Here is a 26,907-nt window from a genome sequence, read left to right as displayed (position 1 = left end):
ATGACTTTGATGAAGGAATAGAGAGCCGTATATCCAAGTCTGTTGTCCAGATTAAGTTAGATGGCGCATTGATTATCGTAGATGACAGAGAAACGTTTCTCAGGGTCATTGATAGATTTAGTGAGTGGGCAAAACTGTAACAGAAGGAGCTCAGTGTGGGGAAGTGTGAGGGTCATTCACGTTAGATCTAAGGAAGATGGATCAGAGTATTTTCTAAATGATTAAAAGTTAGGAACTGTGGAGGGACAGAGATTTAGGGGTCCATCTACAGAAATCAGTAAAAAGTAAAATGCACATAGAACACTAGCACTGACTCAAGAGTAAATTCAGACAGGAGTTAAAGAATGTACTGAAACATCTTTTGAGTTTCATTGTAAAATTAATGAAAATCATACATTTCAGTTTAATTCGACCTTAATATCACCTCCCAGTCGCCCCATCCTGAATGACCAACCTCCAGTTTTAATGTTGTGCCACCTTGTTCTGGGCTCCCCCAACAAAGGAAATAATTTATCTTTATCGACCCTCTTAAATCCTTTAATCATGTTCTTTAACAGGAGATCAAATGTCTGTTGCATAATTGTACCAGCAATTAGAGTCACAGCGTCATTTATGGCACAGGAGGCCATTCAGCCCATCAAGTCTATGCCAGCTCTTCACAGAACTACCCAGTCTGTCTCAGTCCTCCACTTGATCCCCATAGCCCTGCAAGTCCATTTCCCTCAAGTGGCCATCCAACTTCCTCTTCAAATCAGTGATCGTCTCTGCTTCCACCACCCTTGTGGGCAGAAAGTTCCAGGTCATTACCATCTGCTGTGTTCAAAGTTCTTCCTCGTATCCCCATTTCTCTTGGCCAAAACCTTCAATGTGTCCCTTAGTCCTCATACCATTAGTTAATGAGAACAGCTTTTCCTTGTCTAACTTATCTAAGCCTGCAATAATCTTGTACACTTAAATAAATCTCCCCTCACTCTCCTTTGTTCTCAGGAGAACAAACCCAGCTTTTCCAGCCTAACCTTGTAACTAAAATCCTCCACGCTGGAACCATTCTGGTAAATTTCCTCTGCACCCTCTCAAGGACCCTCACATCCTTCCCGAAGTGCGGTGGACAGAACTGGACGCAATACTCCAGTTGGGGCCTAACCAGAGCTTTAGAAAGGTTCAGCATAACTTCCCTGCTTTTTTACTCAATGCCTCTGTTTATGAAGCCCAAGATCCCACATGCTTTACTAACCATACATTCAGTTTGCTCTGTCACCTTCAAAGATTGATGCATATGCCGCCCCCAGGTCCCTCTGTTCCTGCATTCTTTAGAACTGTGCCATTAAGTATATATTGCCTCTCCCTATACCTTCTGCCAATGCATCATCTCTCACTTGACAGTATTAAATTCCATCTGCCACCTGTCTGCCCATTCTCCTATTGCAGACAGTTCATATCATCCTCACTGTTTGCCACACCTTCACAGGCTTCTGTGAACTCCTACACTTCTATTTTCATGCAGACTTTAAGCAATTTATTTTCAAAAGGTTTATTTTAAATGAAATAACACGTATCATAAATTGGTAGATTCAGGACAGTCACATAACCACGTTAAATCTTCATAGAATTATTACCAGTCATTTTCAGACTGGAAACTTAAATCTGCCATTTCACATTCAGTCAGGAACAGATCACAGTTTTACACCAATCTCTGATTTAACAGCACGTTTCCAGCAGTCACTGTTGTTCTTCCTGACTCTAAATGCAATTCTGTTCCATACCTAGGAGCTCTAAACCATGGAAAAGAACAGCTCGGACACATTTCTTACATGCCTCAAGATTAACCCACATGGGGATTTTGCTTTCAGTAGAAACAAGAGACAAGTTGTTTGCCCCTCAGTGTGGCCCTGAAGACATGTCTAGGCTGAAGTTCTGTTCCTCCCCAGAGACCGTCCTTTCTAAGCTCCAGCCCCGTGATGCTAAACACTCAGGTGAGAAAGATAAAAATCTATAACAATGTTTTTAAAACAAAAGCTGATTTATTTCACATTTATCCAGAATACTGAACTCTAGCCTGGTTACTGGAGTGATCATCAGCAGAAACAAACTCCAACTGTCAGAATGAAAATGGTTCTGTCCTGGATTGATCAACAGCTGCAATAACAGCAGAATGCAATCCATGTAGTCACTTGTGACCTCGCTGGTGTGCCAGCAAGCTCGATTTCTGAGCGAATCCCTTCCCACACATGGAGCATGAGAACGGCCTCTCCCCACTGTGAAGCCGTTGGTGTGACAGCAAGTGTGATTTTTGAGTGAATTCCTTCCCACACATAGAACAACTGAACGGCCGCTCCCCAGTGTGAAGCCGTTGGTGTGCCAGCAGGTTTGATTTATGAGTGAATCCCTTCCCACAGATGGAGCAGGTGAACGGCCTTTCCTCAGTGTGAACTCTCTGGTGTGCCAGCAGGCTTGATTTTAGAACAAATCCCTTCCCACAAATGGAACAGATGAACGGTCTCTCTCCGGTGTGAATTCGCTCATGTTCCACCAGACATGATGACTGAATGAATCCCTTCCCACACACAGAGCAGGTGAATGGCCTCTCCCCAGTGTGAACTCTCTGGTGTTTCAGCAGGGTGGAAGACCGAGTGAATTCCTTCCCACACACGGAGCAGGGAAAGGGCTTCTCTCCAGTGTGAATTCGTATGTGCTTATGGAGACTGGATAACTCTTTGAATCCCTTCCCACATGTGGAGCAAGTGAACGGCCTCTCCTCAGTATGAACTCGCATGTGTGTATGGAGATTGGATAACTCTGTGAATCCTTTCCCACACATGGAGCAGGTGAATGGTCTCTCCCCATTGTGAACTCGCATGTGCTTATGGAGACCGGATAACACTGTGAATCCCTTCCCACACATGGAGCAGGTGAACGGCCTTTCCCCAGTGTGTCTGCGCCGATGAGTTTCCAGCTGGGACGGGTAATTGAATCCCTTCCCACAGTCACCGCATTTCCACGGTTTTTCATTGGTGCTGGTGTCTTTGCGTATCTCCAGCTTGGATCATCAGTTGAAGCCTCGTCCGCACACAGAAAACGTGCAGTTTCTCCTCGCTGTGAATGGTGTGATGTTTTTTCAGGCTGAGTAACTAGTTAAAGCTCTTTCCACAGTCAGTGCACTGGAACACTCTCACTTGGGTGTGTGTGTCTCGGTGTTTTTCCTGTCAAACTGATGTTTGAAATCTTTTCCCACAGACCAAACAGACAAACATTTCTTCTTCTACATTCAAAGAACAATGATATTCAGGTCCTGATGAATTGAGTGATGGTCAGATCTTGATGCAGTATTTGGTTTGAGCTTCCCATCTGCAAATCTTCCCGTTCTAATACCCTGTAAAAGGAGTTTACACAGAATTACATATAATATACAGCATAGAAACAGGCCATTCAGCCCAACTACTCTGTGCTGGTGTTTCTACTCCCATTCCATCTACCTCATCTCAGCAGATCTTTCTATTCCCTTTGCTCTCATCCACTCCTCTAGTTTCCTTTTGAAAGTATCTCAGCTTTTTTCTACAAGCACTTGCTGCTGCAGCGAGTTTCACATTCTAAACACTCTGAGTAAACACATTTCTCCTTATTCCCCTGTTGGATTTACCAGTAACTATCTTGTATTTATGGCCCCTGGTTTTGGATTGTCCCACAAGTGGAAACATTCTCTCCACATCTACAAGTTGCCACCTGGCAGACTGGTCAGAAAAGTAAGAGCCCACGGGATCCGAGGACAAATGGCCATTTGGATGTAAAACTGGCTCAGTGTCAGGAAGCAGAGGATAATGGTCCACAGGTGTCTTGTGACTGGAGGCTGTTTCCAGTGGGGCTTAGCAGGGCTTTTTGTGATATATATCATTGATTTAGATTTAAATATAAAGGGATGATTAAGAAGTTTATTGATGATACAAAAACAGCCTGTGTGGTTGACAGTGTGGAAGAAAGCAGGAAGATATCAATGGACTGGTCAGGTGGGCAGAAAGTGGCAAATGGAGTTCAATCCGGAGAAGTGTGAGGTAAAGTATTTGGGAAGGGCAAAGAAGGCAAAGAAATGGTGGGATCCTGATAAGTGTAGAGGAAAAAAAGGACCTTGGAGTGCATGTTCACAGATCCCTGAAGGTAGCAAGATAGGTAGATAAGGTGGTTAAGAAGGCATATGTATATGGGATACTTGCCTCTATTAGTCAAGGCACAAAATATAAGAGCAGGGAGGTCAAGCGAGAACTGTATAAAACATCAATTAGACTGCAGTTGGAGAACTGCGTTACGTTCTGGTCACGTGACAGGAAGGATGTGATTGCACTAGAGAGGGTAGAGAGGAGACAGCGAGAGGGTAGAGAGGAGATTTACAAAGATGTACCAGCAAGAGAGAATTTCAGCTATGAGGAAAGATTGGATAGGCTGGGGTTGTTTTCTGTGGAACAGGGCGGGCTGAGGGGAGATTTAATTGAGATGTATAGAATGATAGGCTGGATAGGAAGGACGTATTTTTCCCTTAGCAGAGAGGTCAATAGTCAAGGAGCATCGATTAAAATAATGAGCATAAGGATGAGAGAGGAAATGGGAGAATTGTTTTCATCCAGAGGGCGATCGGGGTCTGGAACTGACAGCTTGAAAGGGTGGTAGAGGTAGAAACCCTAATCACATTTTAAAAATACCTGGATATGCACTCAAAATGCTGTAACCTACAGTGCTTCAGACCAAGAGCTGGAAAGTGGGATTAGGATGTACAGCTCTTTTTTGACTGGTATGTACACCACGGGCTGAATGGCCTCCTTCTGTGCCGTAAATTTTCTATGTACCCTGTCCAACCAACTTATAACTTTAAAGACCTCTATGATGCCTTCGCTAAGTTTAGTTTAGTTTAGAGATACAACACTGAAACAGGCCCTTCGGCCCACCGAGTCTGTGCCGACCATCAACCACCCATTTATACTAATCCTACACTAATCCCATATTCCTACCACATCCCCATCTGTCCCTATATTTCCCTACCAAATACCTATACTAGGGGCAATTTATAATGGCCAATTAACCTATCAACCTGCAAGTCTTTGGCATGTGGGAGGAAACCGGAGCACCCGGAGGAAACCCAGGCAGACACAGGGAGAACTTGCAAACTCCACACAGGCAGTACCCAGAATTGAACCTGGGTCGCTGGAGCCGTGGGGCTGCTAACAACTGCGCCACTGTGCCGCCCTGAAAAGTCTTCTCTTTTCTAAATTAATTCAATTAATTCCCGACAGCTGTAATTTCTCAATTTACAAAAACCATCACTGTCAGTTCAGGATAGAAATTCAGAAGAGACAAACATTTCTCTTGGCTTGAGAATGCTGTTTGTAAATGCTCCCCTTCCAAGCCCCTGTAAAAGGAGTTTACAAAAGTCTTCACGGTCAGTCCAGGATAGAAATTCGCAACATTCTCTCCTCCTACTTCCTGGCCCAGGATGGCCGCGCATGCACCCTGCTGCACATCGCCCCTGCTAAAGATAGCGGCCATTCACCCAGGCCTGTCACCAGAGAAGCCCCAAAGCTGCCGTCCCACTCAGTGAAAACGTAGGACTGGAATGTTCTTAACCCCACATAAGAACCCAAGAAATAGCAGCAGGATTGGACCATACAGCCCACTGAGCCTGCTCTGTCATTCAATATGATCGTCATTTACTGCACCGAAGCAGGCTATTCGGCCCATCGAGTCCATGCCGGCTCTCCGTTGGAATTATGCTGTCAGTCCCACTCCCAGGCTCAATCCCCGTGGTCCTGCAAGTCTATTTCTCTTAGGTAGCCATCCAACTTCCTTTTGAAGTCTTCGATCGTCTCTACTTCCACCACCCTTGTGGGCAGCGAGTTCCAGGTCATCACAACCCACTGCATAAAAAAGTGCTTCCTCATATTCCCCCTGCATCTTTTGCCCAAAACTTTCAATCTGTTGCCCCGAGATCTTGTACTATTTGTTAATGGGAAGTTTTTCCTAATCTGACTTATCTAACCTTGTCATAATCTTGTACATTTCAATTAAATCTCCCCTCAATCTCCTTTGTTCTCAGGAGAACAAACCCAGCTTTTACAACCTCGCCTTGTAACTAAAATCTTCTTCCATCCCTGGAACCATTCTGATAAATCTCCTCTGCACCCTCTAAAGGACCCTCACAGCCTTCCTGAAGTGCAGTGACCAGAACTGGACGTAATACTCCAGTTGGGGCATAGTCAAAGGTTTATAAAGGTTCAGCATAACTTCCCTGCTTTTGTACTCAATGCTTCTGTTTATGAAGCCCAAGATCCCATATGCTTTACTAACCACTCTGTTTGTCTTGCTACCATCAAAGATTTATGCACATGCACCGCCCAGGTCCCTCTGTTCCTGCACACTCGCTTTTTTATTCATTCATGTGATGTGGGCATCACTGGCTACGCCAGCATTTATTGCACATCCCTAATTGTCCTTGAAAAGGTGGTAGTGAACTGCCTTCTTGAACTCATTACATTGACTTGGTTACAAGCTACAATAATTTATTGTTTAATGCTCTGTCCAACAGTATAACTACTGTTAGGGGGCCTATAAACTATTCCCACCAGCGCTTTCTGACCCTTGCTATTCCTAGTCTCCACCCATACTGATTCTACTTCCCAATTTTCTGAGCCAAGATCCCTTCTCACTAATGTCCTTATGTCATCCTTTACTATTAGGGCTACTCCTTCTCCTTTTCCATTCTGTCTTTTTGAAATATTGTGTATCCTGGAATATTTATTTCCCAACCTTGGTCACCTTGTAACCATGCCAGTGTAATGTTGATTAGATCTAAACCATTTATCTCTATTTATACCACTAGTTCATCTATCTTACTGTGGATGCCCTGCACATTCAGATAAAGTGACTTCAATTTGTTTTTTTACTACTATTTCCTGCATGGACCTTATTCTCTGATGGATTATTACCGTTAAACTCTCTGTCCTTCCTGTCCAGCTCAGCTTGTAACCGCATCGATACACTTTCTTTTGCCTCAACTTTCATCTTTGGATTTCTAAATCTCCTTTCACTTGAACCCTCCTCCCCATCTGTTAGTTTAAAGCCATTTTTCCCAACTCTGACTATATCTGCTGGTGCACTCTGTCCTTTCCAGTCACATTCTGGTTTGCATTTACCATATCGTTACCCTGCATTATTGCCTTGTTCTTTCTCTTCAAATTTCCAAATCTCCCCTCACGTTAGTCCACGCTCCCTTTCCCCAATCTCACTATTTAGTTTAAGGCTCTCTCCACAGCCCTACCTATACGACTCAACAGGACACTAGTCCCAGCATGGTTCAGGCGAAGGTGCCAGTGACCCTTGAATCAAAACCCATTTCTCCCACATCAATCTTTCAGCCACGCATTCAACTCTCTGAACTTATTTACCCAAAGCCAATTTGCTCATGGTTCAGGTAGTAATCCAGAGATTACCACCATTGTGGCTCTGCTTTTTAAATTCATCCCCTAGCTGCTCATATTCACTCCGCAGAACCTCTTTCTCAGTCCTATCTATGTTGTTGGTACCCACATGGACCACGACAACTGGATCCTTCCCCTCCCACTCCAAATTCCTTTCCAGCCCAGAGGAGATGTCCTTACCCTGGTATTGAGCAGGCAACACAGCCTTCAGGACTCATGCTCTCAGCTGCAGAGAGCAGTATCTATCTCCCTAACTATACAGTTTCTACTCCACCTGCATTCCTTTTCACTCCCACCACTTGAATGGCCCCCTGTACCATGGTGCTGTGGTCAGTTTGCTCAGCCACCCTGCTCACATCCACACATGCAAGACTCTCGAACACGCTGGACAATTGCAGGAATTAAGGCTCTACAGTGCGCCCTTTTGGATCCCCATACCTGCCTCGCTCACAGTCACGCCCTCCTGCCCCTGACCACGGACCAAATCTGAAGTACCTAGCCGAAGGGGTGTGACTGCCTCCTGGAACAAAGCGTCCAGGTGACTTTCACGCTCCTGGATAGGTCGCAGTGTCTGAATCGCAGACTCCAGCTCATCAACTCCGAGCTGCAGACACTTACTGTGATTGCAGTGGATTACACTGGCATCGACCAGCTCCCACATGCTACAACTGCAACACATCGCCTGCCTGGTCATCACCATTGTGTTTTATTTAACTAATCAAGCTTGGTTTAGAAACATAATTGAGAATTTGCAGTTATACTAACTAATTAGTTAACCTACAAATTTAATACAATACTTATATCTCCCCAGTACCGGTATAAACTATTGACCCAGTTTAGAAAGAAAAAAAAATTTAATTCACCCTCCTGCTCCCTAATTAATGCCTCTGTGCATGAGCTCTCAGGTCTCTCTGTCTCCGGCTCCTTGTCTTGGATCACTGCTTGTTCTGTAAAAGACCAGAACAGCACCACCTCCCTCACTGCATCAAATTCCCACAGTTAGCAAATTCCCCAGTTCAGCTCTCTGTCTCACAGTCACGCCGATCTTTGTGTATCAGCAAAACCTTCTGTATTTATACTAGCTAGAATTCCACAGATCTGTCAGGCCCTGCTGACTAAGGAATCAATTCTAACTAGATACCGAAGTAACTACTGTGCAGCTGACACAAGCAGGCAGCTTGTTTACCATTGACTAAGACTGAAAGAAGCTCCAATTTAATGTTAAAGTTAAATGCTAAATGGAAACTTGACTAGATTTTTATAAAAAGATCAACCCTCGAAATTCCCACACTTACCAAATTCCCGAATTAAACACTCTGTCACACAGCACTCAGTCGTGGTTCTGTTACATGAATCCAGAGGCCGTGAGTTCGAATCCTGCCATGGCAGTTTGCGAATTGGAAGTCAAAATCTGAAAATAAAAAAGCTGGTTGTCAGTAGAAGTGACCATGAAGCTGCTGGATTGCCCAAGAACATTCATTTATACAGCACCTTCCCTGACCTCAAGTTGTTCCAAAGTGCTTTTCAGCCAATTAAACATCTTTAAAATGTGTACTCACTCTTGTAATGTAGGATAACGTGGGCAGCCCAAGCTGTGCACAGCAAGATCCCACAAACAGCAAAGAGATTTTCGGTGGGCCGAAGGGCCTGTTTCAGTGCTATATCTCTAAATAAAATAGTCCGCTTTTTGCAATTAGCTTAAAATTGTTTTGTTAATTCCCTTCGAGTGATGGAAACCTGCTGTCCTTACCCATTCTGGGCCTGTATATGTGACTGAAGTCTTACACTAACATGGGTGACTATTAACTGCCCCTGAAGTGGCCGAACGAGCCACTCAGTCGTATGAAACCGGTTCAAGGAGGCGGCCGCCCACCACCAGCACCTTCTCAAGGGGTGACTAGGGACAGGGTAATAAATAAAAGCAAAATACTGCGGATGCTAGAAATCTGAAACAAAAACAAGAAATGCTGGATTCACTCAGCAGGTCTGGCAGCATCTGTGGAAAGAGAAGCAGAGTTAACGTGGAAAGAGAAGCAGAGTGACCCTTCAGGTCACTGACCCGAAACGTTAACTCTGCTTCTCTTTCCACAGGGTAATAAATACCAGCTTTACCAGCGATGCCCACATCCCAAGAATGAATTAGTAAAAACTTGCAGCCAGTCCTTTCCTCAAAAGGACTGGTGGAAAATCTGAAGCCCACCCACTGGAGACACCAAAACCCATCCAAGCTCAGTAATTATCAACCAGGTTTTCTCGCACCCATTGCCTCCCCCTCAAAGGCTGTGACACTAAAATCCCCGTGTTTCAGTGTTTTGGGTGGCCCCAGTCAGAGTGGTGTCCTCCCCAGGAGAGGGGCCAGCCCGGGGCCTACCGGCTGCCGCCTCCCACTCGAGCCCCAGGCTCTCTCCGCGGCCTTGCTCCTGGCCGCTCACCTGCTGCTGCTCAACTCGCGCTCGATGGCCCACCTGTGCCGGCGCGCGCCGTTACCAAGCCCCGCCCCCGCAGCCATGGCAACGCCGGCGACCGTTAACCGGTTCCCGCTCAAACCTCTCGAAGCGAAACAAATCCTCCGCGCGCCTCCGACATTCGCTGCACGCACAATTCGCGCACGCGCAGCTGCTCCGGTCGGGTAGAAATGTGAAACTCCGCCCCCATCGTCGCCATCTTTGTTCGGGGCAAATCTGCACGAACGCGATTAAACCAGGTGAAATGAAGCATCGCAGCCCCTGAGAAAGATGGACGTCACTCTCGGAAAGGACATTACACAATATTGCTTGTTTTGCAAAAAAAAAAGTATTTATCTTTTGCAAGCTGCGATGGACCTTATTTTCAGATCTTTTCGGGTGAAATATGATGCAGTTATATTTTTATTTTAATGTTGATTTACTTGTACCCATTCGTCTCTCCTTCCAAGGATGCCTGAAATCTCTGAACCTGCCTTTGAGGTTTTCATAAGAACTAGGAGTAAGCAATTCAACCCCTCGAGCCTGCTCCGCCATTCAATACGATCGTGGCTGATCTCATCTTGGCCTCAAGTCCACTTTCCTGCCCGTTCTCCATAAACCTTTAACCCTTTACTGATTAAAAATCTGTCACTCTCCTCCTTAAATTTACTCAATGTCCCGGCATCCACCGCACTCTGGGGTAGTGAAATCCACGGACTCACGACCCTTTGAGAGAAGTAATTTCTCCTCATCTGTTTTAAATCTGCTACCCCTTATCCTAAAACTATGACCTCTCGTTCTACATTGCCCCACAAGAGGAAACATCCTCTCCACATCTACTTTGTCAATTCCCTTAATCATCTTATATACATCAATTAGATCTCCTCTCGTTCTTCTAAACTCGAGAGTGTAAAGGCCTAAACTGCTCAATCTCTCTTCATAAGACAAACCCCTCATCTCTGGAATCAATCTCGTGAACCTTCTCTGAACTGCCTCCAATGCAACTACATCCCTCCTCAAGTAAGGGGACCAGAACTGTACACAATACTCCAGGTGCGGTCTCACCAATGCCTTGTACAGTTGCAGCAACATTTCCTTACTTTTATACTCTATTCCTTTAGCAATAAATGCCAAAATTCCATTTACCTTCCTTATCACCTGCTGCACCTGCACACTAGTTTTCTGTGATTCATGCACGAGGACACCCAGATCCCTCTGCACCGAAAAACTCTGAAGTTTTCCTCCATTTAGATCATAATTTGTCTTTCTATTCTTCCGACCAAAACGGATAACCTCACACTTATCCATGTTTCAATGGCAGGTTGGTTGACATCCTTCCATCCACTGAAAGATGATGGACTCGCAGCAAACAGTCCATTTAAGTAGGGTGTCTTCTCTTGGTTCACCTTCGCTGTTGCTGTGAAGGCCAATCCTTAAGAGGCAGATTCTGCCACAAGTGCTGCAGGTGAAGCTGCCGAGTGACTCTGCGAGTTGTTGTTTTTGATATTGACGCCTGTTGTGAAGCTGCTGCAGCAACTGGTCATCGTGGTCGTGCAAACCAGCCCACAGGATGTGTCACCATTTCCCTCTTTCATCAAGTAGTGACTCCGAGCTGCAATAGTCGACATTTAGAGCCTTCATGTCACACTTGCAAGCAACCTTGAAGCAGAGCTTTAGACGCCCACTGGTCCTCTGGCCCCGGCCACCTCACCATACAGAAGGTCCTTGGGTATGCGACCGTCTTCCATCCTGCGGATGTGTCTAATCATTCCCCGCGGAAGTGAATGTGCCTTATTCACACTACGGGAGCCCTGTGCACAGGCGTGGAGCTGGACTGTATCTGGAGCTTGCGCAGTGTCACTTTGATCAGAGCTGTGCGAGTGCTGGAGACACTTTTGCAGTGGGTGAGACTCGGCGGGGCGCAGGGAATGAACAGAGCCGATGGGTGGACGGGGAGGCTTCAGAAACACCTGGTGTAGGCCATAAGCCCCGAATAAGAACCACCAGGTCCCACATTTGCAGCTTTTTCCCCAGGAACAGGCCCAGGTGAACGCTTGGCTGAGCGGGGAGCAGAGCGCATGCGCGACCATCTTGGTGATGATGAGAGTGGGCGGGGGTTCAAGATCCCAGTGACCAGGAGAGAAAATCTTTGACTCATTGATTTGATTCTCACTCTGCACACAGGGGCTGGAGAATTGAACCCAGTCAGAGTAGAGGGAGGGAGAAAACTGGCAGTGGAGGAACGAAATGGTGCCATTGTTTTGGATTACAGCACAGGGAGGAGGGAGAGTGTGCAGGATGGGGATTTACAGCTTCGAAGGAACAAGAGAGGAAAAAAATGGAGCAAATGACTGGGCTGAGGCCTGTCTTGGATAAAACACTTGTCATCACAGAATCATAGAAATCTACAGCACTGAAGGAGGCCATTCTGCCCATTGCATCAGTGCCAGTGAAAAATATTTATATTGTCTAATCCCACGTTCCAGCTGTTGGTGTAGGTTACAGTACCCCAAGTGCATATCCAGCTGTTTTTCAAATATGATAAGGGTTGCTACCTCTCCGACCCTTTCAGGCAGTGAGTTCCAGATCCCCACCATCCGTGGCATGAGAAAATTCATCAACTCCCCTCTAATCCTTCTAGAAATTCTACTCCCCTCTGACAATGGAAATAGATCCTTCCTATCCACTCTGCCTAGGCCCCTCATAATTTTATACATCTCTATTCCATCTGCCCTCAGCCTCCTCTGTTCCAAAGAAAACAACCCCAACCTGTCCAATCTTTCCTCGAGGCTAAAATTCTCCAGTCTTGGCAACATCCTCATAAATCTCCACTGTACTCTCTCTACTGTGATCCTGTAATGTGACCAGAACTGTATACAGTACTGTAGCTGTGGTTGAACTAGTGTTGTCTCCTGTTCCAGCATAACCACTCTCTCATCTTCCATTGACTTCAATGTAATGGAAACTGACAGTTCTAACCTGTTGAAAGATATTTACAAATGATTCGAGGGTTTCTTATAGTTGGGATCTTTCTCTATTCTTTCCACTCAAAGTGTGAGATAACAGACTTTCCCCTGCGAATATCGAGCTGGAGTATAGGGCTGTAATGTGTTTCCTCGTTCCACACTCAAGCAGTGCATTCCAGATCCTAACCATACGAAACATAGATACGAACATAAGAACTAGGAGCAGGAGTAGGCCACTTGACCCCTCGAGCCTGCTCTGCCACTCAATAAGTTCATGGATGAACAGATTACTCCACATTTCCAACTACCCCCGTTAACCTTCCACCCCCTTGCACATCAAGAATCTCTCTACGTCTGCCTTAAAAATATTCAAAGACTCTGTTTCCACTGCCTTTTGAGGAAGAGAATTCCAAAGGCTCACGACCCTCAGAGAAAAAAATTCTTCTAACAATAATAATAATAATCCACCCGCCATGTGAAGAAGTTTTTATCATCTCGCCATTGCGTATTTTGCTAATTATCTTAATCTTATTATTAAATCTGTGCCCTCTGGTTCTCAATCCTTCCCCCAATGGGAACAGTTTCTCTCTATTTACTCTGTCCAGACCCCTCATGATTTTGAATACTTTTATCAAACTCCTGTCAACATTCTCTTCTCCAAGGAAAACAGTCCCAACTTCTCCAATCTATCTGAGTAACTGAAGCTGAATTAAGTGGCTCTGTCAGATCTGGATGTGATGCTATGTGTAAATCCTCCCCTTTTAACCCCCTGTAAAAGGAGTTTATAACAATCATCACTGTCAGTCCAGGATAGAAATTCACAACATTCTCTCCTCCTGCTTCCTCATCCAAGACTCAACACTGAGTTCAACAATTTCAGATCATTTCTGTTACAATTCAGTGGGATGGAAACAGTATCCCCGGCACTTACTAGCAACTTCAGGAGAGATGGTGAGAAAACCCCTGTGTGCAGAGTGAGAATGAAATCAATGTCTGTAAATCCTTTCCTTCTAATACCCTTTAAAAAGAGTTCAGAAAAGTCATCACTGTCAGTACAGGATAGAAACATAAAAAAAAGGAGGAGCAGGAGTAGGCCATTCAGCCCTTCGAGCCTGCTCCGCCATTCATTATGATCATGGCTGATCATCCAACTCAGTAGCCTGTTCCCACTTTCCCCCCATACCCTTTGATCCCTTTAGACCCAAGAGCAAGATCTAACTCTTTCTTGAAAACATACAATGTTTTGGTCTCAACTGCTTTCTGTGGTAGCAAATTCCACAGGCTCACCACTCTCTGGGTGAAGAAATTTCTCCTTATCTTAGTCTAAGGATATGGGGTAAACCTTTCAGGACTATGACCCATGGTTCCGGACTCTCCCACCATCGGGAACATCCTTCCTGCATCTACCCTGTTAAGTCCTGTTAGAATTTTATAGGTTTCTATGAGATCCCCCCTCACTCTTCTGAACTCCAGCGAATATAATCCTAACCGACTCAATCTCTCCTCATACATCAGTCCCGCCATCCCAGGTATCAGACTGGTAAACCTTCACTGCACTCCCTCTATAGCAAGAACATCCATCCTCAGATAAGGAGACCAAAACTGCACACAATATTCCAGGTGTGGCCTCACCAAGGCCCTGTATAATTGCAGCAAGCCATTCCTGCTCCTGTACTTGAATCCTCTCGCTATGAAGGCCAACATACCATTTGCCTTTTTTACTGCCTGTTGCACCTGCATGCTTACCTTCAACGACTGGTGTACGAGAACACCCAGGTCTCGTTGCATATTCCCCTCTCTCTGTTTATAGCCATTCAGATAATAATCTGCCATCCTGTTTTTGTTACCAAAGTGGATAACCTCACATTTATCCACATTATACTGCATCTGCCATGCATTTGCCCACTCACTCAACTTGTCCAAATCACCCAGAAGCCTCTCTGCATCCTCCTCACAACTCTCCCTCCCACCCAGTTTTTTGTCATCTGCAAATTTGGAGATATTACATATAGTTCCCTCATCTAAATCATGAAGAAATATTGTGAATAGCTGGGGTCCTAGCACTGATCCCTGCGGTACCCCACTAGTCACTGCCTACCATTCGGAAAAAGACCCGTTTATTCCTACTCTTTGTTTCCTGTCTGCCAACCAACTTTCTGTCCATCGCAATACACTACCCCCAATCCCATGCGCTTTAATTTTACGCACTAATCTCTTTTGTGGGACTTTGTCAAAAGCCTTCTGAAAGTCCAAATAAACCACATCCACTGGCTCCCCCTGATCAACTCTACTAGTTACATCCTCAAAGAATTCTTGTAGATTTGTCAAGCATGATTTCCCTTTCGTAAATCCATGCTGACTCTGCCCGATTCTACCACTGTTCTCCAAGTGCTCTGCTATAAAATCTTTGATAATGGACTCAAGAATTTTCCCCACTACCGATGTCAGGTTGACTGGTCTACAATTCCCTGTTTTCTCTCTACCTCCCTTTTTAAATAGTTAGGTTACATTAGCTGCCCTCCAATCTGTAGGAACTGTTCCAGAGTCTATAGAATCTTGAAAGATGACCACCAACGCATCCACTATTTCTAGGGCCACTTCCTGAAGTACTCTGGGATGCATACCATCAGGCCCTGGGGATTTATCGGCCTTCAATTCCATCAATTTCCCCAACACCATTTCACTACTAATACTGATTTCCTTCAGTTCCTCCCTCTCACTAAACTCTGTGTTCCCCAACATTTCTGGTATGATATTTGTGTCCACCTTGGTGAAGACAGTACCAAAGTATGCATTTAGTTGGTCAGCCATTTCTTTGTTTCCCATAATAAATTCCCCTGTTTCTGACTGGAAGGGACCTCCATTGTTATTCACCAATCTTTTTCTCTACACATACCTATAGAAACTTTTACAGTCAGTTTTTATGCTCCCTGCAAGCTTCCTCTCATCCCCTTCTTAATCAATTCCTTGGTCCTCCTTTGCTGAATTCTAAATTGCTCCCAATCCTCAGGTCTGTGTTTGTCCTGGCAAATTTGTATGCCCCTTCCTTGGATCTAATGCTATGTCTAATTTCCCTTGTAAGCCATGGTTTGGCTACCTTTCCCGTTTTACTTTTGTGCCAGACAGGGATAAACAATGGTTGCAGTTCATCCATGCACTCTTTGAATGTTTTCCATTGCCTATCCATCGTCATCCCTTTAAGTAACGTTTCCCAATCCATCATAGCAAACTTGCACCTCATACCTTCTTAGTTTCCTTTATTAAGATTCAGGACCCTTGTCTCAGAATCACCTATGTCACTCTCCATCTTGATGAAGAATTCTATCATATTATGGTCGCTCATCCCCAAGGGGTCTCGCACAGCTGGATTGTCAATTATTCCTCTCTCATTTCACAATACCCAGTCTAGGATGGCCAGTTCTCTAGTTGTTTCCTCAACGTATTAGTCCAGAAAACCATCCCCATGAATTCCTCCTCTATGGTATTGTGACTAATTTGATTTGCCCCATCTCTATGCAGATTAAAGACACCCATAATTACAGATGTTCCTTTATCGCATGTGTCTCTAATTTCCTGTTTAATGCCATTCCCAACATCACCACTACAGTTTGGGGGTCTGTATACAACTCCCACTAACGTTTTTTGCCCCTTCGTGTTTCTCAGCTCTACCCATACAGATTCCACATTGTCAGAGCTAATATCCTTCCTCACTATTGCATTAATTTCCTGTTTAACCAGCAATGCAACTCCACCGCCTTTTACTTTTTGTCTGCCCTTCCTAAATACTGAATACCCCTGGATGTTCATTTCCCATCCCTGGTCACCCTGCAGCCATGTCTCCGTAATCCCGACTATATCATACCCATTTACATCTATTTGCCCGATTAATTCATCCACTTTATTGCGAATGGTCAGTGCATTAAGGCACAAAGCCATAAGGCTTGTCATTTTAACATTACTTGGCCCATTCCCACTATTTTTCACTGTGGCCCTGTTTGATTCTGGCCCTTGATTTCTCTGCCTATCTTTTTTCTTATTCCCCTTACTGTCTTTTGTTCTCGTTTTTAATTCCCCCTCCTCTGACTCCTTGCAAAAGGTTCCCATCCCCCTGCCATATTAGTTTAAACCCTCCCCAACCACTCTAGCAAATGCTCCTCCTAGGACATCAGTCCCGGTCCTACCCAGGTGTAACCGATCCAATCTGTACTGGTCCCACCTCCCCCAGTACCGGTCCCAATGTCCCAGGAATCTAAAACCCTCCCCCTCACATCATCTCTTCAGCCATGCATCCATATATCTTGCTATTTCTACTCTGACATTGGTAGTGATCCTGAGATCACTACCTTTGAGGTCCTACTTTTCAACTTACTTCCTAACTCCCTATATTCTGCTTTTAAGGCCTCATCCTTTTTTGTTTACCTATGTTGTTTGTACAAATGTGTATCACGACCACTGGCTGTTCACCCTCCCCCTTCAGAATGTCCTGTAACCACTCCGAGACATCCTTGACCCTAGCACCAGGGAGGCAACATACCATCCTGGAGTCTCGTTTGCGGCCACAGAAACACCTGTCTATTCCCCTTACAATTGAATCCCCTGTAACTATTGCATTCCCACACTTTTTAGTCCTCCCCTGTGCAGCAGAGCCAACCATGGTGCAACGAATTGGGCTGTTGCTGCTTTCCCCTGAGAGGCCATTCCCCCCCCAACAGTATCCAGAGCAGTATATCTGTTTTGCAGGGGAATAGCCACAGGAGATTCCTGCACTGCCTGCCTAGTCCTCTTGCTCTGCCTGGTGGTCACCCATTCCCTTCCTGCCTGTGGAGTCTGAGCCTGCGGTGTGACCACCTCTCTATACGGGTTATCCACGATACTCTGCGGATGCTCCACGGTGTCCCCAGCTGGTGCTCCAGCTCTGAAACCTGGGCTTCCAGGAGCTGCAGCTGGAGACGCTTCCTGCACACACGCTGGTCCCCGGCACTGGAATTGTTCCCGGCTTCCCGCATAGAGCACGAGGAGCACACCACGGCTTTCAGCTCTCCTGCCATGACTTAACCCTTTAAATTAAACTTTTTGGAAGATGCTTAATATCAAATAATATCAATTACTCTAGGGCCCTTCTTCCCTGGTCCTCATTACTACAGAACTCCCTAAAAAACACGACTTACTATATATGAAAATAAACTGTAGATCTTTCTTACCTAAGTTACTAAGCCAGCTATTTAGAACTATTCCCTAACAGCAGTTACTCACCAATCACCTTGCAGCTTTCCTGTAATGTCACGGACTGTGTCTGTGTTTATCCTCCCAGGTCCGCTCCGCTCCTCCAGGTAAGTGCGGGCCTCGAGCCTCAGGCTGGATTTATCCTCTCCCTCTCCGATGCCAATTCCTCCCAGGTCCACTCCGCTCCGCTCTTCCAGGTAAGTACAGGCAATGCTAATTTCCATGGAACATATTTTTCCTCTCGTTTCCCCAAAGCTGTAAATCCTATCCCACACACTCTCCCTCCTCCCTGTGCTGAAATCCAGACTCATCACACCATCTGTACCATTTCTTTCCTCCAGTTTTCATTTTAGATGGAGTTTGCAATCGGTGATGGACATTGACAGTACATTTACTGGTGGAGCCTGTGGACTAAACCTGCAAGGTGAGACTGACTCAGGTAAAACAGGGAATAGGAGACTGGTAAGAAAAGCAGCCTCAGTGCCCTCAGCTTCTGGAAGAACCTGTAAACAGACTTGTAGTGATACGTACACGTCATGATCGGATGAAAACCTACTGTAAGTTCGAGTATTGTTTGTGCACATGGGTGTTATTGTCAGCTGCCATTATACACAGCTGGTTAAGTTGATTTACTTCTGTGTTCAACTTATTTAAAATGGAGGGGGGAGATCACTTCACCAACTCTAACATGTTCTCAGATTAACAGGAGGTGGGACAGCTACTTGAAGGGGTCCGGTAACATTACTTAGAAGGCACCCTTTTTAGCCTGTCTGGTTTTGAAACAGTTTCAGTTCGAGGGAACAGCTCGTACAGGAAAGCAGCTGCCTGGAAGCTGTGCACCTGACCATCTCCGGGGGCCTGCCTGCAAGAAGAGGGAAAGTTACAATCTGAAAGGCAGGAAGAAAATCTATCTCTGCTCTCTGCCAGTTTGTCTCTTGTCGAAAAGGGTGAAATCAGAAACTAAGCTGCCTCAGCTTATCCCTGAAGTGCGTAAGAAAGTTTAAGAGAAGAGATTTCCTAGGCCTCCGACTCCACTCGGCATTTCCAGTCAGTTAATTCCAGCTTTGGACTTTATGTTAGCTAAAATAAATTGACTCTGGTTTCAACTGGGATCCCCGTCAGTTTGTAATTAAGCTATTTTCTAATTGGTAAATGTCCTTGCTCTTTTTGATGTCTTTACCCTTCCTTGTATGTTTGTGAGGGTGCGTTGTGAAGTTAACCCCCTCCCGAGTTTGAGTGTGTGTTAATAAACCATACCTTTTTTAAAAACTTTAACAACAGTGTTGTTGCAGTTCTTTAAAAGTCAGGGTTCACAAACTGAGGGAGTGGAGAAATACATCATCAGGATTTCTTTTTGAAAAAGGGAAAAATTAAAATCACAATCTGCTTATGGACAGGTTGTTGAAAATATAGAGGAATTTGTTTTCAAAAGTAATTACCTGTTCATAACACAGTTAAATTATCTGAGGGCTGATAGGACTGTCGAAACTCTGTGTATTTTGTAAAAGAATGGGATCGGACCGATCCTAAACCATCTTTTCTTCAGTTCAATTCTTTCTTGTATATATATATTTCACATTGACTGTTCAATGTGTGTTCATAGATGAATTTATCTATCTGGTTAAGTCACTCTGATCCCCCATTATGCTGGTCCCCTCACTCCAGTTTGCTCCAATCAGTAAATTTCAGATAACTATAAACCCTCGTTCTGTATTTCTCTTTTTGATATGAATTGTACAAACACCAGGGTCCCAGAGGAGACCCCTGCAGAATTCTTCTCTTTTCTACCAACAAACTACTTCTAACTTCCAGTTGGTCACTTTAACATGAAAGGAAAACCAGTTCAATTTGATATTTGACTGTACACAATTCACAACCATTCACCACTCCAATAATAAGCAGAAAAAACAAATCTTACATTAAAAACATTTGATTTCAGTTCAGTGGGTTCTGATTCTCACTTTACAAGCTGGAAGTGACATCAGTGATGGAGTTACAAAAATACCCAGCTTATTTCCAGAGTGCAGTCTGAGTCTCGGGCCTGGAGTTTCCTCTCGTCAGCACAATCTCACTTCCATCCACGTCTACACAATGTTTTAAGCTTCGTAAATAGTTTGTGCCCAGACTGAACGTCTTCCTGTGTGGAAAATTCCGCAGAATCTCCAGGTCTGGATGTGGTGTACAGGACAATTCAACTACTGCTGGATACAACTGCAACATTATTGCCTTTAAAGCAACCTCATTCTGTACAACTGATGCCATTGATCTGTGTCTAATTATTTCAGTCAAGTTCCAGTTCCTATCTCCTAAATCTGATGTTCAGTCCTCATGGAAGGCCACACTGTTATACACCTAATGATATCCACAATGCTAAAACCAACATTGAGAAAAAACACAAAAGGTAAAATGATTGCAGGCTCAGTTGAGTATCAGTAACATTTTCAGTATTAAATTTTGATGATTTTCTGTGTTTATTTTGGCCACCTTGGGGTTTATTCAAATACATCAGTTCTTCTTTTCTTTAACAAAACCACAGGATAATTGGTGAAAATCAACCCCAAGTATCACCTCGACCTTGTACTTCTCACAGGCAAGGCCATCTCTGTTCACTTCCTTGTATCCCTCACCACTCACATTTCCCTTCCTTCTGTGTCCACCCTGGAAAAAACTTCCCCAAGTCACTTACAACTGCTCTTTCAAACTCTGAACGGTCTCACCATTGGCCGTCCATTTGTTACAATGCTTCTGTAACTGGCGATCTGCTCAATCACTCCCTCAACCTCTGATGTCTTTACCCTCAGTAAAACCCTGACTCTCTCCCACCCTTGTCACTCCCCCATCTTCACTTCCTCAAGTCTAAGGAACTCACATTTGAACATATCTGGCCCACGACTTGTTTAGTCATTCATTACCAGAGCCAGCTGCACCACACATCAAGCTCTATCTGGCCCTGCTCTCTTCTGTCAAAACTGCTCACTATTTCAGGATCCGTCCTGAAAGCAAAGATAACCCCAGCTTCATATCTCCACCACAGTCTCCTTAAACCTCTCTCACCTGATCAAACACGTATAAGGAGCTCATGGATTTCTTTGTCACTAACACTGAGACCATCCATTCAGCTGCATCCTCCTCTTCTCCACCAAGGCAAACACCCCCTGAGGTTCCCTCTGAAGGACTGCTACCCGACCCAAACCCGACGGGACCCGGCGACACGTGTTGGGTTCGGGTCAGGTCGGGCCTCTCATCCGGGTCCAGCTTTCGGGGTCGGGCCGGACACACATGGTACGTGCTCTGCTGGTAAGTATTGAAATTAAAAAACTTAGCTGAGCTGAGAGTCAGGGACGAAACTGAGTCTGCGCACCGAGCGAGTGACATCACTATAATGTCATCATGCATGCACTGCAGCTTGCTTCAAGTTCAGTGTCAGGAAAGTAAGAAAAGGGACAGTTGAGTCAGGGCAAAATCAGAGGGACTCGGGCCAGGTTGGGTTTGGGTCCGCTGTGCTTTGCTCGGGTTCGGATTGGGTTCTTTTTCCCGACCTGATCAGGCCTTTAATTCCCTCTTCCTTCACCCTGAACCTGTGGCTTTGTCTAGTTTCTCTCCCATCATGTCCTCTCTAAGCTCATCTTATCCATGAGACCCACCTCCTTCTCTCTCACCCCCATTCCCACTAAACTGATCAACCAACTTCCCTTCCTGATTCTCGTGCTAACTGACATTGTAAACAATTCCCTTTCCTCAGCTATTTCCTGCTCCCTTTTAAAACTGTGATTATCACCCACCTCCTCAAAACCCCCACCCTCAAGCCCTCTATCTTTATAAACTACCACCTCATCTTCAACCGCTCATTCCTCTCCAGTGTCACTGAATGTCTTTATTCCTCCCAAATCACTTTCCTCACTTAAAGGTGCAATGTTTTCCTGTTTAGTTTAGTTTAGAGATACAGCACTGAAACAGGCCCTTCGGCCCAGCGAGTCTGTGCCGACCATCAACCACCCATTTATACTAATCCTACACTAATCCCATATTTCTACCACATCCCCACCTGTCCCTATATATCCCTACCTATACTAGGGACAATTTATAATGGCCAATTTACCTACCAACCTGCAAGTCTTTTGGCATGTGGGAGGAAACCGGAGCACCCGGAGGAAACCCACACAGACACAGGGAGAACTTGCAAACTCCACACAGGCAGTACCCAGAATTGAACCCGGGTCGCTGGAGCTGTGAGGCTGCGGTGCTAACCACTGCGCCACTGAATGTAGATGACAGTTGTTTTTAAAATCACATTACAACAGACTGGGGAAGCTGGTATTTAAATAATATCTGGGTACACGGAGTTAGGTTACAGATCAGCCATGATCTCATTGAACGGCAGAACAGGCTCGAGGGGCTAAATGGCCGACTCCTGTTCCAATGTCCCTAATAAACTTGGACTCAAATACAGCTGATGAATGGAAAGTCATGGGAGAACTGGAGAGAAGGCAGTGCAACAGGAAACCAGCACTTGAGCAGAGTTACAGAGTTGGGGAAGTCTGGGGAGAAAGTACATTGGAACTGGAGTGGGACATTCAGCCCATCGAGCCTGCTGCACCATTCAATTAGATCCTGACTGATTAATTAATCTCCCCGCCCATGAAAACAATCAAGACTTGTTTGACATTTATCCAGAATATTAAACTTCAGGCCAGTTATGGGGGTTATCAACCACCCCAAATATCAGAATGAACAGGTTCAGCTCTGGATGTGATTAACAGCAGCAACAACAGCAGAATGCAATCCCTGCAGTCACTTGTGAACTCGCTGGTGTCTCAGTATGTGGGACGAATGATTAAATCCCTTTCCACAAATGGAGCGAGTGAACGGCCTGTCCCTAGTGTGAACTCGCTGGTGTCTCAAAAGGTTGGATGCTTTCGTGAATCCCTTCTGACACACTGAGCAGGTGAACGGCCTCTCCCCAGTGTGAACTCGCTGGTGTCTCAGCACGTGGGACGATTGATTAAATCCCTTTCCACAAATGGAGCAGGTGAACGGCCTCTCCCCAGTGTGAACTCGCTGGTGTCTCAAAAGGTTGGATGCTTTCGTGAATCCCTTCTGACACACTGAGCAGGTGAACGGCCTCTCCCCAGTGTGAACTCGCTGGTGTCTCAGCAGGTGGGATGACTGAATGAATCCCTTCTGACACACGGAGCAGGTGAATGGCCTCTCCCCTGTGTGAACCCACTGGTGTCTCAGCAGGTGGGATGACCGAGTGAATCCCTTCTGACACACGGAGCAGGTGAATGGTCTGTCCCCTGTGTGAACTCGCTGGTGTCTCAGCAAGTCAGATGACTGAATGAATCCCGTCTCACACACGGAGCAGGTGAATGGCCTCTCCCCAGTGTGAACTCGCTGGTGTCTCAGCAGGACAGATGACTGAGTGAATCCCTTCTCACACACGGAGCAGGTAAACGGCCTCTCCCCAGTGTGACTGCGTCGATGAGTTTCCAGCAGGCATGGGTAATTAAAACCTTTCCCACAGTCCCTGCATTTCCACAGTTTCTCCGTGGGGCAAGTGTCCTTGTGTCTCTCCAGGTTGGACAATCTGTTGAAGCCTCGTCCACACACACATGTACATTTTCCCTCCGCTGTGAATGGTGTCATTTTTTTCAGTCTGTGTAACTGGTTAAAGCTCTTTCCACAGTCAGTGCACTGGAACACTCTCACTCAGGTGTGTGTGTCTCGGTGCTTTCCAGTCACACTGATGTTTGAAATCTTTTCCCACAGACAGAACAAACATTTCCCTTTTCACATTCAAAGGCCAATGATATTCAGATCCTGATGAATCGAGTCACTCTGTCAGATCATGATGCGATGTTTGGTTTGAGTTTCTTGACTGTAAAATATTCCCTTCTAAAACCCTGTAAAAGGATTTTACAAAAGTCATCACTTTTGGTTAGAAATTCTGAACAGACAATTCTAGTTTCATGGAACATTTTTTTCTTTCTTGTTCCCTCAAAGTTGTAAATCCCCGTCCCACACACTCTCCCTCCTTCCTTCCTGTGCTGAAATCGAAACCCATTGCACCATCTCTTTCCTCCACTGCCAGTTTTCTCCCTCCCTCTACTCTGACTGGGTTCAGTTCTCCAGCCACTGTGTGCAGAGTGAGAATCAAATCAATGACTCAATGGTTTCCTCCCCTGATCACTGGGATCTTGAAGCCCCGCCCACTTTGTCGTCACCAAGATGGAGTCGCCCTGCGCGTCCAAGATGACGGCCGTTCGCTTCGGAGCTGCTAAAGGGAGACATGGAGGCTCTTGTTCAGACCTTGTGGTCTGCACCAGGTGTTTCTGAAGTCTCCCCGCCCATCCGCAGGCAACAATCCTCCCTGCGCCCTGTCGACACTCACCCGCTGCAAAGGCGCCTCCAATACTCGCACAATTCTAATCAAAGTGACAATGCGCATGCTCCAGATGTAGACCAGCAACGCGCATGCGCACTGGGCTCCTATCGTCAATCGGGCCCTTTCATTTGCGCGGTGGATGCTGGGTAGCAGCCCTGCATTTCAAACAGCTGGTTAGGGAGCAGAGAATGATCGTGATCAAATTGAGATGAAATTAGCAAACTACTCATACAGAAACCCAACTGCATAGGCGCTCTTCAATCGTTGAGCCTGGATGTGGTTAATAACAGCTTTGGATCTATTTGCCTTATGGGGAGTGCAAGGAAGGCTCACTGGACTGCGGACACTTGAGAGGATAGATCATGGGAACTTGTTTCTCCGGCTCGGGAGTCTGGAACTCCAGGTCACAGTCTTAGAATAAGGTTTTAGCCACTTAGAACAGAGATCAGGAGAATATTTTCACTCGGAATTGAAATGATCGAACTCAGAGGTACAGTGAAGACAGAAAGTGATTGATTCCCTTAATATCCAAAAATCTAAGAATATGTTGAAAGTGCAGGAGAATAGTGACAGTTAGAAAATCAGCCACGATCTCATTGAATTTTGGAGGAGACGCTCTCACACTCTCGATTTAAAATCGTTAATACGTAAAAAACATGCGGCACTGACCATCTCCAAGAGAGAATCTAATCATCTCACCTTGACATTCAATGACATTATGATCGCTGAATCCCCCACTATCAACATCCTAGGGACTACCATTGACCAGAAACTGAACTGGAGTAGCCATATAAATACCGTGGCTACAAGAGCAGGTCAGAGGCTCGGAATCCTGAGGCGAGTAACTCACCTCCGGACTCCCCAAAGCCTGTCCACCATCTACAAAGTACAAGTCAGGAGCGTGATGGAATACTTTCCACTTGCTTGGATGGGTGCAGCTCCAACAACACTCAAGAAGCTCGACACCATCCAGGACAAAGCAGCCCGCTTGATTGGCACCCCATTCACAAACATTCACTCCCTCCACCACCGATGTACAGTGGCAGCAGTGTGTACCATCTACAAGATGCACTGCAGCAACGCACCAAGGCTTCTTAGACAAGACCTTCTAAACCCACGACCTCTACCAACTAGAAAGACAAGGGCAGCAAATGCATAGGAACACAATCACCTGCCAGCTCCCCTCCAGGTCACGCACCATCCTGACTTGGAACTATATTGCCGTCCTTCACTGTCGCTGGGTCAAAATCCTGGAACTCCCTTCCTAACAGTACTGTGCGTGTACCTACCTCACATGGACTGTAGCAGTTCAAGAAGGCAGCTCACCACCACCTTCTCAAGGGAAATTAGGGATGGGTAATAAATGCTGGCCTAGTCTGCGATGCCCACATCCCATGAATGAATTTTTAAAAAGCACACAGCAATCTAAATTCATTTCTTAAAAATTCTCAGACAGAAATATTTCAGAACACATTTCAATTAAGATTACATCTGGGATAAAGAGAAAGATAAGGTGCAGGTGACTGTTCTAATCTTTTAAGACTTTGCATTATAAGGATGATCTGTATTTGAATGCTGCTGAGAGATAGTCTGTGTAACTGAGAGAGGGAACCTTGTGCTCTTATGGTGATATTTTGTTTCAATATATTCCTGCCTTGTCTTATCAATTCCAACTGGGGAAAAAAATGTATCTGGCTTTGATCACATTGCTGTTTGTGGGATCTTGCTGTGCACAAATTGCCAGCTGCATTCCCTACTTAACAACAGTGACTATACTTTTCAAAATTAATCCATTGACTGTAAAGCAGTCCCCAGGCTTGAAATTAAAGTCATTAACTTGAGCTCATTAACTTGTGATGGTTAAATGAAATGTGCAGAAGCCATTTTATTCATTTCACTGAGGTTCTGATGGTGGATTTCCCTCTCTCTCTGTGACTTTCCATTTTTCTCAATGAGGGAAACAGTGGAGTGGAAAGAGAAAGGAGAGAGTAAGGGAAACAGTGGGACAGCAATACAGAGAGATGGGGGGTGAAGAGACACAGGATCTGGGGGTCTCCAGTGTGTTGTCCCTGCCCAGCTCCCAGAATCTGGCATAAACAGATGGTGAAACACAGAGAGAAATAGAGGGCGAGAAACAGATTAAAATGACAGGTTAAATACAGAGGGAGAGACAGGCTCTAGGGGTCTCCAGTGTTTAGTGACTCCCACCCTGTGTAGGGAAGCCCCCACTTCTCACACCCTTCCTGAAGGTCTGATTTGTAAAGATAAATCCTGGGACAATGATAAGGAATTAGCATTTAATGGCAGTTTTAAAGAGAGTTTATCAGCTTCTGGACTGACTGGGGCATGGTCATGTCACTGTCCTCCTGTTGATTAGCTGAAAGATGCAGCAAATATTCTCAACAATGACCTTGTAGAGATAAGTTCACAGA

The 26,907-nt window shown here is 45.3% G+C and overlaps 1 protein-coding gene across 1 annotated transcript; it reads right to left on the bottom strand.

The window, feature by feature from the left end:
- Positions 1-1,220: 1,220 nt before the first annotated feature.
- LOC137349028 (zinc finger protein 420-like) lies at positions 1,221-24,489 on the bottom strand. The gene is made up of 2 exons (XM_068014286.1): positions 22,886-24,489; positions 1,221-3,014 (listed from the first exon to the last, which is right to left on the bottom strand). Exons 1-2 carry the CDS (start codon positions 23,734-23,736, stop codon positions 2,168-2,170), a joined length of 1,698 nt encoding a protein of 565 aa, XP_067870387.1. The 5' UTR covers positions 23,737-24,489; the 3' UTR covers positions 1,221-2,167.
- Positions 24,490-26,907: the final 2,418 nt, after the last annotated feature.

The sequence above is a fragment of the Heterodontus francisci genome, chromosome 34, assembly GCF_036365525.1.
Source record: "Heterodontus francisci isolate sHetFra1 chromosome 34, sHetFra1.hap1, whole genome shotgun sequence".
In the NCBI taxonomy this organism is placed as follows: Eukaryota; Metazoa; Chordata; class Chondrichthyes; order Heterodontiformes; family Heterodontidae; genus Heterodontus; species Heterodontus francisci.
The sequence above is the reverse complement of the archived record's forward strand: the minus strand, read 5'-3'. Positions and strand labels throughout refer to the sequence as shown.